Below are 17321 nucleotides of genomic sequence, written 5' to 3'. Positions count from 1 at the left end.
GTTAGAACCAAACACGCACTAAAAGCACTACGTGTTTCGACATATAAATACCCCATTCGGGCCCTCAACACACAACACAACACAAAAAATTTGAACTCAAAGCTCAAAGCTGAAAATTAATTCATTCTCTGAATGGCTTCTTCAACTTCAACGTGGGTTAGAGGCAAGTGCGTTGGAAGGGGCGCCTTTGGCACCGTTAACGTGGCGGTTACAAAATCAGACGGTTACGTTTTTGCAGTTAAGTCCGTCGATCTTTTAACGGCTCCGACGGCTCAGATTGAAGCTTTGGAGAACGAGATTAGGATCTTGAGGCTCCTACCTCCCAGTCCTCACGTGATCACTTTCCTCGGCGACGATGTCACGTGCGAGAGGAGCAACGGGGCTTCCACGTTCAGAAACCTGCACTTGGAGTACATGCCACGTGGCACCGTCGCTGATTTGGACCCTGCTGACGTGGACGAACGGTTGGTTCGGCGTTACGCTTCCTGCTTGGTTCACGCGCTGCGCCACCTCCACGCTCTTGGCGTTGTTCACTGCGACGTTAAGGGAAGGAACGTGCTAGTTTCCGACGACGGCGGAGCGGTGAAGCTCGCGGATTTTGGATCCGCTGCGGAATATTCCGGCGAGAGTTGCGTTGGTTCGAGGGGGAGTCCGATGTGGATGGCGCCGGAGGTTGTTCGCCGGGAGTACCAGGGGCCGGAGTCTGACGTGTGGTCGTTGGGTTGCACGGTGATTGAGATGGTCACCGGAAAGCCACCGTGGGAGGATCGCGGCGCTGACACGCTGAGTCGGATCGGATATTCTAGCGAGTTGCCTGAGTTTCCGACTCGGTTATCGGAACTCGGTCGGGACTTCCTAGAGAAGTGTCTGAGAAGGGAGAAGAGTGAGAGGTGGAGCTGCGATCAGCTTCTACAGCATCCATTTTTGGTCGATGAGGGTTCCATTAAGGTTTTGGAATCGTCGCCTCGGTGCATTTTGGACTGGGTTGACTCGGGGTTCGACTCGTACGAAGAAGAAGGAGAGATGAACTGGGAAGGTGAGTGTGTGAGTTCGGCGAAGGGTAGAATTGGTAAATTGGCTACGGGGATAGGGGCAAACTGGGAAACACAGGGATGGGTAGTGGTGAGAGCATTGGCATCTGAGTCTGACGAAGAAGCAACGATAATAACAGAAGCAACAGGAAACAGAGAAGAACGGGTAGTTTCGGAATTCGGAAATGATGTGGCGAGGGTAGAATCGGGAATTGAGGTTGGGGCATGTGGGGAATATTCGGATTTTTGTGGAAGGACAGGAGAGAAAGTTGGAAGGGTAAAATGGGAAAGGCGAAAGAACAACAAAAGGTTGGTGTGGCGGCGGTGGAAGCTCCACCGGCAGGGTGGTGGTTGTAGCAATAAGTGGGAAAATGAGTTGGATAAGAATGGGATTAAAGGAATATTCACAATTTACAGCTTGTATTGTAAAATATTTAATTTGTATTATTATCTAATTTTCTCAGTATTTATTATCAATAAATTATGTCTTTCGAGCACACTTAATTGTTTTACTGTATGCGACATGGAAAATTCGTTAATATTAATTTAAATATAAGAAAAATTTAAAAAGAAAATGATGGTAAGTTGGGTGGAAGCTGAAGCTTGAAGATGGGAGAATTGATTGGGTGGGCTTGGTTGTTAGTGTGGATGTCTGAGTGGACGGTGAGAAATCAAGAATCAGAAATGGTTTGAATAGTTGCATTCACCTAAACATAACATGATTCAGATTTCAGCCTTCAGTTTTGTGTTAAATAAAGATAAGGAAAATCATGATTAGGCCACCAAAACTAAATTTTAAAACGAGATTCAATGAAATTTGGTGATTATTAACAAATCTCCATATGATCGTATGATACCACATGTCTCCATTATTCATATTGCTGAATCCGACTAGTTTTGCTAATCTCTCATCTTCAAACAGCTTAATTACTTGGTAAAACACTTGGCTATTAATCAAGTTAAGACTTCATAATGTGATATTTTAATAATGGTTAATTAGTTAAGAAACTCGATCAATTTGAGTTTTATATTCACGGGTGGCATGCTGACATCAGGATATTGTCCTCAAGATCATAATCAAGCAATAAATTTATTAATATAATTTGTTTATCTTTTTCTGAACTTTGCACATTGTTCTTCACTTGTTCCCAATTGTGACAGCGGGCATGCCCCAAATCATCAGGATTCTCATGATATAATTGAATACAGCACCTTATTACTAAGTTATGCTATATAGTATTTTCAAATCCTAATATTGCGCTCCCTATTAATTAATGCTTCAATAATAATGTTTGCATAGGATCTATATTTAATTATATAATCGCCTTAGTAATAAAGCATAGTTTAGTAATGATAGATCACAAGAGATGGTTTTCCAATTAAATCCTTATTATACATAATTAATGTTAAGTTACTAATATTTTTTAAAATATGTTAAGTAATTATTAATATTTTCTTTTATATTTGTTTTTATTAAAAATGCTACGTGCACATTCAAAATTAATCACTAAACAATTAATATATAGTTATGTTATAAATATAAATATTGATTTCTAATATTTTTTTATATATTATTCATTTGTAAATCTCACTTTATAGTTTAATAGTCTAGTCTAATTTATAACTCTCACATATGTATAATATGCACCATAATCAATTTGGATTGGTCTAATGATTAAAAATAATGCTATATGGTCAGTAAATATTATTAATTTTGGTAGTGCTTAGTCAATAATAATTTGCACCCATATTTACAGACGTTTTGCACACAAAAATATATAATTTGTACTTATATTCATTAAAATTTTGTATACATAAATCAATACAATTTGTATTCATAAATTAATACAATTTGTATCCACATTTTTTAGAATTTGCACACATAAATTAATAAAATAACAATTTAGTATTTATACTGGTTAAATGATGACAAAAAATACTAAAAATTGCTTATTCTAAAAATTTTTTAATTATTAATTTACTAATCTATTTAAGTAAGTGTTCAAATTTATTTTTCATTTTGTGCATGTAATAAATTCTTAAATAAAATTTAAATTAATAGTAAATTAATCTTTAACATATTTAGTTGAAAAATAATGTGAGAAAAAAAAATAGTATAGAGAGTATTTTATAAAATTGACCATAAAAAGATGCAGCAATTAAGAACCACTCAATATGCATGAGAATTGAATTGACATGCAAGTCCAATTTTTTTTTCCCCCAACTTGAATGGATTATTATGAGACCGATAGAGAGGGTTCTGCTTCAATTGCGGCTTTTCATCGCACACAAAACATATATAGAATACATGGTATAAAGATTAAAGAGAATAAACATCACATGGAAGTGGCAAATATGTGGTGTGTTTTTATTTTTATTTTTATAAAAATTACCATCAAAGTTGGGCAAGACACATATCATGCGCGACAAGGTCACAAGAGGCATGACTTTGCTGCTGATGCTGCCACCGCCACTTCTTTTTTTTGTGCCAACATTTGCATATGCCAAATTGAACAGTCGATAAAACCCCTAATTAAGGGGATAAAAATAAAAAATTGGAAAAGGGAATAATGGATAAATTAAAATTGGATTATTGTGTGTGGACATTAGTATATTACAACTATTGAGTGAAAGTATTTTGGCCATGAATTGGGGTCAGTGCTGCTTACTAACCCATCACTTCAAGTTGCAACTTGTCCCTATCATTGCAAACTGGATAATGAGTGTTATGAGTATTGTTTTTATAAATATTTTAAAATTAAAATACTTTTGATGGTATTTTGTGTTGTGTTGTGTTGTTTTTACTTACTACTTGTGTGTTGCTGTGTCTTGAAAACCACGGCATTCATTCTAATGAGAAGTTCATAGTACAGATGCATGGTTTTATTACTAATCATGGAACTGACAAAACACTCGTGTTTTCGTTTTCAAAAAATAAAAATAAAGATGCGTTAGGATGACCATTTTTTTTAGATGGTCACTCTTGACTGAGAGTGAAACCCACAGTCAAAATAAAAGTAAATAGTCAAAGTCATATAAAAAAAATTTGATCTTTTAGAATTTGATTAAAAGACGAATTTGATTAATTTTTTTTTAAAAATTAAATTAAAAAACGAGTGATCTTTTAGAGGTTAATTTAATTATTTATTTTTTAAAATAAAATTTTAACAATATTAAATTATATTNAAGATATGCCACACAAATATTTTTTAAGATGATGATCTACTGTTCAATAGTAACAATTACTATTTTAGAAGAGAAATGTTTAAAAATAGTTAGAAGTTATTATTTTTTGTCAATATTTTTAGTTATTTTTTAATTTAATAATTTAATAATATATTTTTAAATATTAATAACTAACTAATAAATAAAAATAATAAATTCTGATAACCTTTTAAAATATTTTATTTTATAAATATTATAACTAAACAAGATGATCGACTGAATGTTCTTAGAGAATTTATTAACTCGATATCAACATAAACTTATCAACCAAAGACGTTGTAGCGTTTAACAAGCTAAGACTTGATAACCTTTGTGTCATTCTGTTATTGGTTATAAAGTGATCACTCGAACCTACCCAAGTGTGTAAATTTCTAAACTGTTTGAGAACTTTTTCAATATCGAATGATCCACAGGCTTAGGTTGTTATTACTGGAAGGTTCTACCAATTCTCCAAAAGTAAACTTAGCAGTCAATAAAAAGAAGCTAATCAAATATTTATCTGGCAGCTATTCAATTGGGTTCCCTAAACCACTAGTAATAATAAAATATAATTAGGTTGCTCTCGAATACATTTTATGACTAAATTCAAACAAAAGGTGAAGTTCTAGATTATCTAGATCATTAAACCCTGTAATCATTATCTTATGAATTTATCAATATTCTTCATTTGTTTCCTTTTTTGAACTCTTTTTTTTTCCTTATTGAACTGTTCAGGTTCAGCACTTATTCTTGAACTTTGACATCTCATATAACCGCTTTTTTTAAAAGAAAATAAAATATACGACTCTTATAGTCAATTGTATTTGAGTCAATTTGTTAATTCTGAAAATAAAAGTAATGTGACAATTTATAATTGATAACTTCCAAAACATTACCAAATAATTTTTCCATTTACATTTGGAGGCAACTTTCATAGGAAAAATCGTCATTCTAAGTAAATGCAAATTGTTAGTTGACTTTGATGGTTGTAGAATATAAAATAAACTTCAATTTCCCCTCAAATAACATAAAGATAGTTACTGAGAATGTGTTGGCTTTGAAAAAGTAAGAATTAACAAATAGATAATATAATAAAATAACCAAACTTATCTGGAAAAAGGCAAGAGAGAAACTAAATTGAATAGTGGATGAAAGTTTTATATACCAAGATAAAGAACAAAATTTGGGGCTTCCTAATGAGAGTACTTACATGACTTCACAACTAAGAAAACAATGAATAGTGAAAAAGAATCACCTATACATGCGGCAACCAAATATCAATTTGACCAACTCTTGCCATAGGATTGATAATACTACCCAATCTATAAAGAGAATAAAGATTAAAAGAAATTAAATTAGAACCTAAAAAGAATTTCAATGCAAAAGCGCCGCAAAATCACTGAAAGGTCTGTGAGCTAAGAAGGCAGACGCCTTGATCCGCCGCATTAAATCCGTTAAATATGAAACTCATCTTCATTGCATGGCAAAATTGTCTGCTGTCCTCGGTCTAGAGATCAGTAATGACCACCCATTGGGGGCATGCCAAAAGGAGGCATTGGCGGCATCCCTATTCCACCCATAGGTGGTGGCGGAGGGGGACCATACCCGCCGCCCATTCCTGGCATTGGTGGTGCAGGCAATGCAAGTGGTAGCAATTGGGCATACATATTCTGGAGAACATTCAAAATGTTGCATTAATTAATAGACAAACCTAAGAAAAATGTAGTTCTTATTATAGAAGGAACTGAAAAGGGAAAAAGTACCTGCTGAGCAATGACCTCCTTCTCTTCCTTCTCTTTGGCTTTCTCCTCATTTTGAGCTTCAATTCTTTCCTTGATAAGTTCATCAACCTTCCCGGTATACTCTCGAATAAACTATATTTTGTGGACAAAAGAAAATGTTTATTAACACAATGCCAAAAGAAATATATGAAAGAAATCGCACTAAAAATATACCTGTAAGAGATATGGGAAAGCAAAATCAATGATGCCATTCATCCAAGCTAACTCGAGAGCAACATCAGGCCGTATTACGTCATAACAGACAAAGAGACAAGATGCAAAGCACTCTTTCTTCCCCTGCAATGGTACAAGGCAAAGAGAAGACGATGAGTATCATTCAGATTTTCCCACACAAAACAACATCCAAATTTTCCCACACAAGGTAGAGTCACATACGGTCAAACAATGACAGTAAACTAAGTCGTCGGATAAACAACTAAAATATATTTTTATTGATCTTATCCACATAATATACAACATTCCTTTGTTAAAAATTAAGAAGAAAGACGGGCAGGAAGCAAGTTGTAGAAGGAAAGAATGCTACTTAGATTGAAGTTCACACTGTACAATATCGATACCAAATGCATACCTGCTCGATAAAGTAAACAAGCAAATCCTCTGAAAGTTCGCGGTCACCAGATTGAGAGCAAGTTTCCATGCAGTCCTTGTAAAGATTGTCTTTCTTTGACAAAGCAATGGACTGCTTCCATCTTCCTGCTTTCTTGTAAATATAAGCAGCTACACGCCTCATCTCAAGAAGCTCATGTTTTTCAATCTGCTCACATAAATCATCGAAGTCAATCAATATAATCATTTAAAGTTTTCAAGAGTTATTTAAGATAAAGATCCGAATACAACAAAGATAGGGGAGGTTCACCTTCTGTGCAAGACCAATCTGATCGAAGTTGTCATGCAGGTCAATAGATTCACGAAGTCTATCATAGTCCTCCTCCTCAACATAAATTTCATTCAAAGCTTCATTAACAGCTGAGACATTGTTACTTTGAACTGCAACCATGTATGGCTTAACTAATCGGATGTGACCGGCCTGAAAATGAGAAAATTCAAGCAATATTACTTCATAAAAATATTTGCAACCTATCATTTACCTTATCAAACAAGAATTTAGAACTGCCAGCATTAAGGTAATAGAGGACAAGATATAAAACCTTGCGCATTATATCTACTACACGGGTATGGTCCACACGAAGAGCAATGACATTAAGAAGATCATTTATAATTTCAGGATGTTCTTGCAAGTAGAAGTGAACAGCCTTGTAGTAGAGCTCCACACTTGCAACTTTCACTATTATGTCCTTGAATTGCATGTGGTCCCATGCTTCTGGAGAGTGATTCATTACAGTGGTTGCAGCATTATCAAATTCGTCATACTGGATGTATAGATAAGTAAGTTCCTTCCAATGTTGCTGTTCGTCACAAGCACGAATGAGCTTGGGAATGTTAAGGCGAGTTGAGAACAACTTAATGTGCTCCATTAACTTCTCAGAACGATATCTTGCATAAAGAACTCCCAACTCAGTAAAGATGCCCATATGTGCACGCTCCAATCCTAACCCACTCTCCATCAGAGAAATGAGTTCATTGAAGCAGCCTCTGTTCTGATAATACTCACTAACCTCTTCCAAATCATCGACCTTCATGATAATAAATATTGATAAGTATTATATGTCATAACAAAACCAATAACAGCTGATTAGCTATTATGGAGCAAATCTTCATACTGAAGTTATTTTTGTGATAGGTTGTGTTTGTGTGTGAGGAAGGGGTTATCAAGATAAACGGAATACACAATTATTCTAGATGAGTGTCCACCTAATCACCAAAAAATCAAGAAGACATAGATAAGGAATGAGAAGCGTCCACCTGAATGATGACATTGAGGCCACAAATTTGAGCTAAACGGAATTCTTCATTATCAACACAGGCAAAACAAACTTCCTTCCATGTTTTTGCACTGTTTGCTTTCCTGGCAGCATCGACAGCCCCTTGGAATTGTTTGAGCCTCACTAATGTCACTGCTAACTTAGCCCAGTTAGAAATGAAAGCAAATATAATTTTTGCAGCCTCATATAGAGCCTCATCAAACAAGCGGTCTCCAACATGGGGTAAATTAGCAACATTCGGCATGAGTATAAACTCTTCGATTTCTCCAAGTGCCTCGATCTTAGCATATGCATAAATGAGCTCACCATCCACCTTGGGCTCCTTAGTCTTCTGCCTAACCATATAAAGGTACTTCACCAGGTCATGGTATACTTCTGCATCTTCGGCAACCTTTATAACCTCCAAGAAGTGAGTGGCATCTTCTGCTCGGATGAATGATTCTATCGCATCACTTACTAAACCTTCTCTAAGTTGCGCCTTAGCAACTTGGCTCCATACAGAATCTTCTTCAACTCGGTATGCAAACTCCACAGCTCGATCAATGGCACGAAGGTTATCTAGCAGGACATTAACAGCCTGAACATTCAAATTAAATTTCTTGAAAATGGAAAAAGCTTCCTCATACAGTTGTGCCTCCACTGCCAACTCTCCAACAGCAGGGCCATCAAAGTTATCCAACCTATTTATGTAATCCATAACTCTTGAAGGATCTGCCTTGATTGCAGTAAGAATCAACAGATTTTGTAGGTTAAAGTTTCCGCTGAAGGCAGAATTTTGTAGCACAATCTTTTCAAGAAGCTCGATCAATTCATGGGGAAGATCGGCAGTCATAAAAGCTTTCACTGCAGCTGAAACTTGCTCAGGACTCTGGCTTTCAGGCAAAGCAGTGGACACCACTTGATCGATCAACAGCCTTCTAAACTCATTCTCAGGATTGAGAACCTTATCCCACAGGTCACCATCCATCCGCTCCACAACATATCTGACATGATCACATTGAGAAATAACATGAACAACACATAGTAACATTTTGAAATCTATGGAGCTACCTGAACATAGTGGTTCATGGCTTGATTGTTATTATAATTGTGCTAGAGTAGTATGATGAAATACAGGCCCTAACCACATTCCCTGCAGTGAAGGACACTATACACACCTGGCTTGGAGTTTGAACAAGGAATTTTTATTGGTAACATTGACAAGCTCATCGTCACACTGCCCTCTTCGGTAAGCAACAACAGCAAGTGTAGGATCCCGTTTCTCACAATATTTGCCAACAACACGAGAATCATAATATGGATTGGTTGTGAGAAAATGCTCAGGATTGTTATTGCTGTCAATGATGATTTTACCCAGGGCATTATGCACATGTACATCCTGGCTTCCCTCACTTACAAGATGCTCCAAGAACTGAGTGAGCAAGCGGACACGATTCCTGCACATAGAAAGTGCAATGACAAAACAAATTTATATATATATATTTACATATAAGAACATGTGACTGAGGAAAAATCATCGCACCTCTTTTCACATTCTTCAACCAAAGGCTCCACTGGAAGGAGGGAACGAACTGAAAGTATCAAACCTTTGATAAAATCCTCAGGGCATTCATCATCTAGCAACTGTCCTACAACTAGATGAGCATTTCCTGGATTGACCTATAAGCAAGAAGTTTAATGTTAGTTTTAGATTTAAGATCACAATGGAAAGATTGAAACACACACCTGTACCAAAAAACATAAAATTAAATACAACCCTCACAAAATATTTACCTTCTGGACATATCCTTCAATATAGCGAAGCATGTTGTTGGTATAGAGATAGTGAGTGAGATCCGGAACAAAATTAAAACGATCACACACATTGATCAATGGCCGTGCATCTGGAAGTTTGGCCTCCATCAGAAAATTCTTTGTCTTCTCGGCATCATAAAAATTGGATTCCCGAGTCACACGCTCTACCTCCTTTAGTTGTCCAGTTTTAGCAGCTGCTTCAATGTACTTGAAGTGGATTTCAGGATCCTCACTGTACAAGATAGAATCAAAAGGCCAAATTATAAAAACAAGAAAAATGAAAGGTAGGATGTCTACAGAATTCATGTTCATGTTTATTCTCCATTAAGAAATACCTTGAGCTCAAATATGAACCCAAAAAAAAGTATAGTCCTTCATAGGACTTGAATTGCTCAAAGAGTTTAATGCATGCATCAACTCCCAACTGCTCAGAATATTCCTTAGCAGTCTGCGAATAAAAAATAGCAACTTATATAAAAAGTTCAAAGCACATAAATAATTTAAATAAGAAAAAGTACCATGCGAACAGCATACAAAACCTCAATATAGTACCTGCACAATTATTTGAAGATTTCCACGAAGGTTGACCAGTAGAAGATCTTTCATACACTCTAGTGCCCACTCTCGAGAAAGGGTTCCGAAGAACTCAACTAGAGCCTAGAAAATCACTACATAGTAAGATATATAATATATAACAATTTTATGATAGGTGCACTATCTTGAGCACTTGAAATTCAAACCTGTGGTTCAATGGCATGTGTATTCACAATGACACGTTTAATGTCTGGCAACTCAGTGTAATGCTGCACAACAGATAGACAAGATGGTTTAAAAAATTATCCTCATCGAAAATTACTGTCATTCATTGAATTATAGAAACCAAGAACCTGAAGTGCCCGTATGAAAAGGCCCGCCTTTTCACATAGTTGACCAACACGTGGGCGATCGTAATGACTAAACATGCCATTGGCCAATATAGCATCAGCAACATTCGGAAAGGTCACCAGATTAATTTCCAGCACCTGAAAATATTAATTGAAATTTTCTCAAAATGAAAAAACTAAAAATGGAACTATATAACGCCAACAACTACTTTGATAGATATTACAGCAAAGAATATAACAATACCTTCGTCTGAAGATGTCCCTGTTCAGGTAGGTTTGGCTTAAGCACATCCAACAAAAAGGCAGTTGCCTCCCGTATCAAATTCCTCTAAAAGCAATACAAGAAACATAAATGCAACAGTAAGGATCACAGTTTACAGCATATTAGTAACAAAGATCACGGAGTGATTGGTTTCAGTTCAACAAATAATAGTTATTTAGTCTCAAAATTTATGGGAAACATCACTAATATCTTTGCCTATTTTTTAAAACCATTACCAAAGCAAGTATTTCAAGAAAGATGGCCCATATATGTATTTCAAAAACAAACCAGAACAGGGTCAAGTAATACTGGTTTTAAAAAGGACAAAAAAAATGGAAAGAGAGAGAGAGAGAGGGTGGGGGGGGTGGGCAACCTCCCTCCATTTGAGACATCATCAAAGCGAAGTTTACAGCACCCTGCAGTCAAACACATTTTAAATATATATGAATTAAAAGGGAAGGTAGACCAGCATACTGCAGTAACATAAAGACCATAAGAAATATAGAACCATTTCCATGCTTGGCATTCATACTGTTTTAAGCGAGTTACTCTACTCTACTATGAAAGCCGAAACTAGTGCAGCACTGAAGTGAAATATCACATAAAAGGTAAGGCACAATCATTTCTAATCCTAGTTCTGATCATAGCATTTACCTGAGGGTCTGACCGCAAAATTGTTTGCAGAAGGAACATATAATCCGGTCTGTATCCAACCTTCAGAAAATAAAAGCAGAAAAGTACATCAACATTTATTTACTATATAACAGAAATATAACTAAACAAAATAATAAATGAGACCCCCTCCCCCCTTCTCTTCTCCCCATAATATAATATAACTCAGTAGCACTATTTTCATGACTTCATAAACCATAAAAGAAAATGGTTACCTGCTTTGAGTATATCAGAATCTTGTCAAATTCTCTCCTCTCCGCAAAAGCAGCAACAACTTTTGGAGTGGCTCTAGCTTTGATATATATTTTCAACGCAAGATCATTATCCACTGTCTGCATTACTCACAAGATTAGTATTAGAGAGACAAAGGAAGGAGATATACGGCAAAAAAAAATGAATAATTATTGAGTTCACTTCAAGAGCAATTGGAAACTGAAGAATAACAAATAAATGTGTTTGCTAGGGCACATGCAGGTGTGTACTTTCGCATGCTTCATTTTATAGCTTATGCAAAGGAATAAAGGTCACATGGGTTTCAAAAGATTTTTTGTTAACAAGCTCATCTAAAAAGGCTAGCAGTATATGAACTTAATAATATGAGAAACCTGAAAGTAAAATAAACCAATAACAAGAAAGTGAGTGAAATAATCAAGCCATTGTAGTTTCTCTTATGAGTGTTCTATCATTTCAATTATAAAATTGACAACTACTTTTTGTTACTACATAATTATGAGTTTATGAGTGGATTAGAAATTTTAGATCAGGACCTTCACAAGGTCACCAAGCTCCTCACTGCATTCAAGCTTGTCCTCTGCTAGCCAATTTTCCAAAAGGTTCTTTTTGTTCTGATTTACCACAAGTCGTGACAATTCCAATGACTCAAAAGAATTGAGTTTTCCTCTAGTTAACAGAGTACCAAAGTACTGCAGCAATGGTGGTGTTTGTCCAGCTTGAACAGGTACACTCTGAAAAAATTTAACAATGCAAAATCAAGTTGTTGATATTAAAAGCATATTAGGTTCCCATCTCATGTGTCACAGTCTTATTAAGCATGCCAACAACTAAATGCTGCAGTTAGCAATAACATGAAAAAGAAGTATCAGCTGATCCACAATCATGTGATTTAACACAAAAGTATACCTGAAATTTAGAAACAGTGTCACGAGTTCGAAGTATTCCCTGTGGAGATTCTGCAGCAAGCTCGGCAGCTTCCTTATACTTTGTCTGAGCAAATAATTCTTGAAACCGCTTAATAACCTGAAAAAAATTAAAAACAGGAACATAACAATCACTGATCAATGAAACAAATAAAAGAAATGAAAAAAGAAAAAAGAAAAAAGAAAAGGCAGTGATTCCCTCAAAGCAAATCATTTAGGAAGAAAAGAAATGGCGGGAAATTGGAACAAGAAAAAGAAAATTTCTAGTCAAACAATCATTGAACCCAATAAAGTCAGCCAGTTTTGAAATTTATGGAATTTGACAACATTGATAACAGCACAAAACTAAACAATTGCAGCTCATGTTACCAATTCTTCTGCACCAGGAAGGTTTCCTCTTTTAGCGAGATTTACAGCAAGTTCCAAATTGTTTAACTGCAAAAGTTTGAAAGAAACATTTAAGAGTAGGTTTTAAAGAAACATTTATTGTTCCGTTTGGCCAAAAGAACATGCCATCATACATTACCTGGCCACTAACAAAAGGAACAATGGCTGCCTCATTCACAGTAGCAAGCAACACCTGGCCACGTCTATTAATGGCATAGAAACCCCCTACTGATGATGCTTCGCTGGTCAAAAATATAGGATCAGGACTGATCCTGTTTCTATAAATTGCAGTTGCAGTCTCCAGATCATAGACAAATAAAAGCCCAAGCTTTGTGATAACATATATCAATCCATACTTATTTGAAATCTGTATGAAAAGAACATATGAAATAACTAAATTGATGACTATGTAGGATAGAGAATATTAATTTATAATTAAAGTCCACATCTTTGTACCTGCATTGACACAGGAAAGTCATCTGCAAAGTCTGGGGGAAAGAACAAATCTGCTTGTTTCTTGGTAAATGATGGTTTTCCTATAATAAAGCATTCAAAAATAAACCAGATGCATCAGGAATTATGACTTGTCAACGAAACATAAGAAATTACTGTAGAATATCTCAGAATGAATTCCGAACAGTTGCACATGCATAAAGCATCAAGATAAAGGAATAAACCAATTATAAATTAGACAAAAATTCAGAAGCTAAATTGCATACTGAACAGGAAAAATAATATAACATTAGTAACAGATACTCGATCATAGTTCTGAATAATATATTCGTTTTCGCAGTTCATAATTATCTATGTTATCAATGACGATTTCAACCTTCTACAATTTTACATCGCATGATCTATCTTTTAATAATCAGCCAACTTGATGCTGTGAAAGATGAAGCTGCTTGGACGAAACCTTTATAAAGAAAGACTAAGTTTTTTTTTTTTTCATATCAGTGAATGGTGGTAATAGATAGTCCACGGTTATACCTGGCTGTGCACCAAGTTCAATGACATGCATCTTAGATGTAACCTGTCCAGCATTGACACTTTTTGAAGCAAAACATATAAGAATAGAATCCTTGTCATTCCCAGGGACCTACATGCACACGCGGCAAAATATCAACAGCATTGAATTAGCAGCAATACAAAGGCACACACACTCATTTTCTGTATAAAATTATAAATTATAAATAATTAACAAGGAAGACAAAATTACTCGAGTTGTAGCAAATGAGGCAGCATGTGCTTCAAGAGCCTGACTGCGGCGCTGATCCACAGAGAAGAGCTGCATGTTTCCTTTTACTAGTTGGGGTTTCTGCATGTAACCAATGAACAAAATGTAACGTAATAAATTATAAATAAATAATCTCATAAGGTTTGATGATGGGGAAATCTGAGTCCCAAAAAATAAATGCAATCTTCACTTGAATATAAGTAGACGATTAATTATTTTATAAAAGAAATCTTTGTTAATAAGGTGCAAGAAGTGGTTTAGACAGAAAACACAATTCATTGATTAAAAAGGGAACTAAAGAAAAAAGGTGATGACGTAATGTAGAGATTGAATATTAAATGCAAGGTAAAGCAAAAAAATAACCAAAATAAAAACCTCAAGAATACACATAGACACACATATCATAATCTTGACTGTGTGTAAAAGCTACCAACTACAATCTCATATGAACAAAAAGACATTCAAAAGGCATAATGTGGTGAGAGAGGAATATAGAGATTTTTAAACCACTTAATAGTTTTCAAAACAAGCTAATCCAGGCAGAAGAATAAAAAAAGCAACTTATAGTTATCCTACATTTCAAGAGATCATGAAAATATTGTCAGAAATCAAAACTAACCCATAGTTGTTGAAGTTATTTATCCTATTAGAGAGCTTACGCACAAGGATCTTATTAGGAGGAATTGATAATACCTCAAAACTCAAAAGCAATGGCTGAAAATTGATAAAGAAGAGAAATAACATACTTCGGGTGAACCAGGAGCAATGCCAATCAAAACCAACCACTTTTCACTAGGATCACAACGGTAATTGATAATCTGGTTATTTGACAAATTAGCTGTTCGGTCAAACATCTTCACTGGTTCACTATCACCTAATATATGAGAAATGTTAGATTAGAAAACAAAAGAAGTTCCTGTACATAGTCTGAACTTAGAATACAAGATGTCCAACTGTCAAATTTATAAAGAATTACATGGAAATGGGCGGGCAATAGAACTGTATGTTTAGTCATGGAAGACAATAAAACATACCTTCAATTGACCAATGATACACTGATGTTTGAGTAACAATTCCTATCATCTTTGGAGTTATCCACTTCCAGAAGACAACCTAAAAGAAATGAAATGCACAACAATTAGCAATAGCAATCACGTAACAACACAACACATTACCTACCAATAAGACTTTTACATCTAAATCTAAATGATTTACAAATATCACACCTGCTCAGTCATCTGATGCGATTTCATCTTTGCTTTCATTTCAATGTTAAACACTTGCAAGTGATCTTGAGTGGTCCCCGGAACTTGAGCTGTACATAGAACATCGGAATTCAGTAACACCAATATAGGTGATACATCCACAGTGTAGCTGTCCAGAATCTAAATTATTCACTACCACATACGACATGAATCACAACGCTCAGCATCATCATAAAATGTGCATGCAAATGAATTACAGATTCAGACATTACTATCACTTTAACATTTCCAATACAACAGAATGTTAATAAAAACAAATAACAGCTTCCAACTATTCCTGTGAATAAATAAAATAACACAATGAATGCTACCTTTAAGAGCAAGAATTCTGGAATTGGGATTCATCAAAGCAGAATCAGCAGTAATAGGCCGTCTCAAAGGTTGCATAGGCATGTTCATATCAATGATAACAACACTGTTCTGAGGTGCAGTTTCCCTGACACATATATACTTATCCGATTCCATCGTAACATGAGTGAATGTAATGAATTGTGGATTGACTCCAACGCTTCCCAGCTTCAAAACAAACACCACATTGCAAATCAGAGACACGGAAACCATTAAAAAAGGAATACAACTCCGTAATGGTGTCACTATGACGGAATTGTAACTATGCTGTGTGGCATTGTGATCCAATCATAAAAACAAAAATAGAAACATAGAAACACAAACGAATTTTACGAAATGGAAAGAAAGTATTGATCTTTGGAATATGAAATGAGAACGAGAATATGATACTAACCGTTAAAGTCTCTTTCATGGAGATAGGGGCGTTAGCAGCCATGGTTGGGGAACCAGAGCTTCAGAGAGAGGGGAATGTGGAGTGAGAGAATGTTGAAGAGCGTTTTGTTTTGTTACGCTGCAAATGTGAGATCTGAAGCAGCGCAAATTCAGTGAAAGAAAGAGAGGAAAAGAGAGAAGAGAAGAGAAGAGAAGAGAAGGAGCAAGTGTATGTGTGTGTAAGAGAGAGAAGACATGAACAGAGCAGAAGAACACGGGAGGGTAAACTAGGAAATTTACATCAGACCCAGCCCAGCTTTAGCCCAGTAAGTGATTTGGGCCTATCAAATAAAGGTGTAGACCCAATAGTATATGGGCTGAGGCCTAATAAAAAAATTACATTTGTCAGAAAAAACATTACCTCATTATTTTTTGTCTAAACAGGATTTTATTCTTTTATAAGAAATGTTAGGGTCAATATTTTTAATAAATTGAAATTAATTAGTGTTGGCTTCAATAAAAAACAAATCAAAGAGAAAATGTTTCATCTAATACTTTTCCTCTAAAATTATGCCCTTTTTTTTCCTTTTGGCGTCAATGTTTTTCTTTTGATGTCCTTTTAAAACTTAAATATTTAGTTTTAGTTACTTGGTTACTATCATTAATAAAAGCTAACGTAAATACATAATAAATTATATTTAGATTTTCTAAAGTTTGAATTTCACTTTAAAAAATAAAGTGTGATCTTCTATTTTTAAATAGTTTTTCTTTTATATTTATTTTTGGTCTCACCTATAAAATTAATAATAAGAGATCACACTTTATTCTTTAAAGTGAAATTTAAATTTTAGAAAATCCAAATCTTAATAGATTATATGTGGATAGTATGACAAATTAAATATAATTACTACGTTTGAATAATTTGGTAAAATAATTTAGTTCGTTAATCAAAACTGAAACCAAAACTAAAAAAATATACAAATTTTGTTAAGATTAAAATCTCTCTTCTTCTTTTATAGTACCATA

The 17321-nt window shown here is 35.0% G+C and overlaps 1 protein-coding gene and 1 pseudogene across 1 annotated transcript; one reads left to right on the top strand and one right to left on the bottom strand.

Annotated features, from left to right (window-relative positions):
• The first annotated feature begins 62 nt into the window (after positions 1–62).
• On the top strand, positions 63–1596 carry LOC107458336 (mitogen-activated protein kinase kinase kinase 18). Its single transcript, XM_016076546.3, has one exon. The coding sequence runs from the start codon at positions 133–135 to the stop codon at positions 1579–1581; it is 1449 nt and encodes a 482-aa protein (XP_015932032.1). The 5' UTR covers positions 63–132; the 3' UTR covers positions 1582–1596.
• A 3789-nt stretch (positions 1597–5385) lies between these two features.
• LOC107458335 (clathrin heavy chain 2-like) lies at positions 5386–16495 on the bottom strand (annotated as a pseudogene).
• Between the last annotated feature and the right edge of the window lie 826 nt (positions 16496–17321).

The sequence above is a fragment of the Arachis duranensis genome, chromosome 7 (genome assembly GCF_000817695.3).
Source record: "Arachis duranensis cultivar V14167 chromosome 7, aradu.V14167.gnm2.J7QH, whole genome shotgun sequence".
NCBI lineage: Eukaryota > Viridiplantae > Streptophyta > Magnoliopsida > Fabales > Fabaceae > Arachis > Arachis duranensis.
The sequence above is the reverse complement of the archived record's forward strand: the minus strand, read 5'-3'. Positions and strand labels throughout refer to the sequence as shown.

What these genes read in the sequence shown, in the direction of transcription:
- LOC107458336 (XM_016076546.3), top strand. Translation starts at nt 133, where the DNA reads ATGGCTTCTTCAACTTCAACGTGGGTTAGAGGCAAGTGCGTTGGAAGG.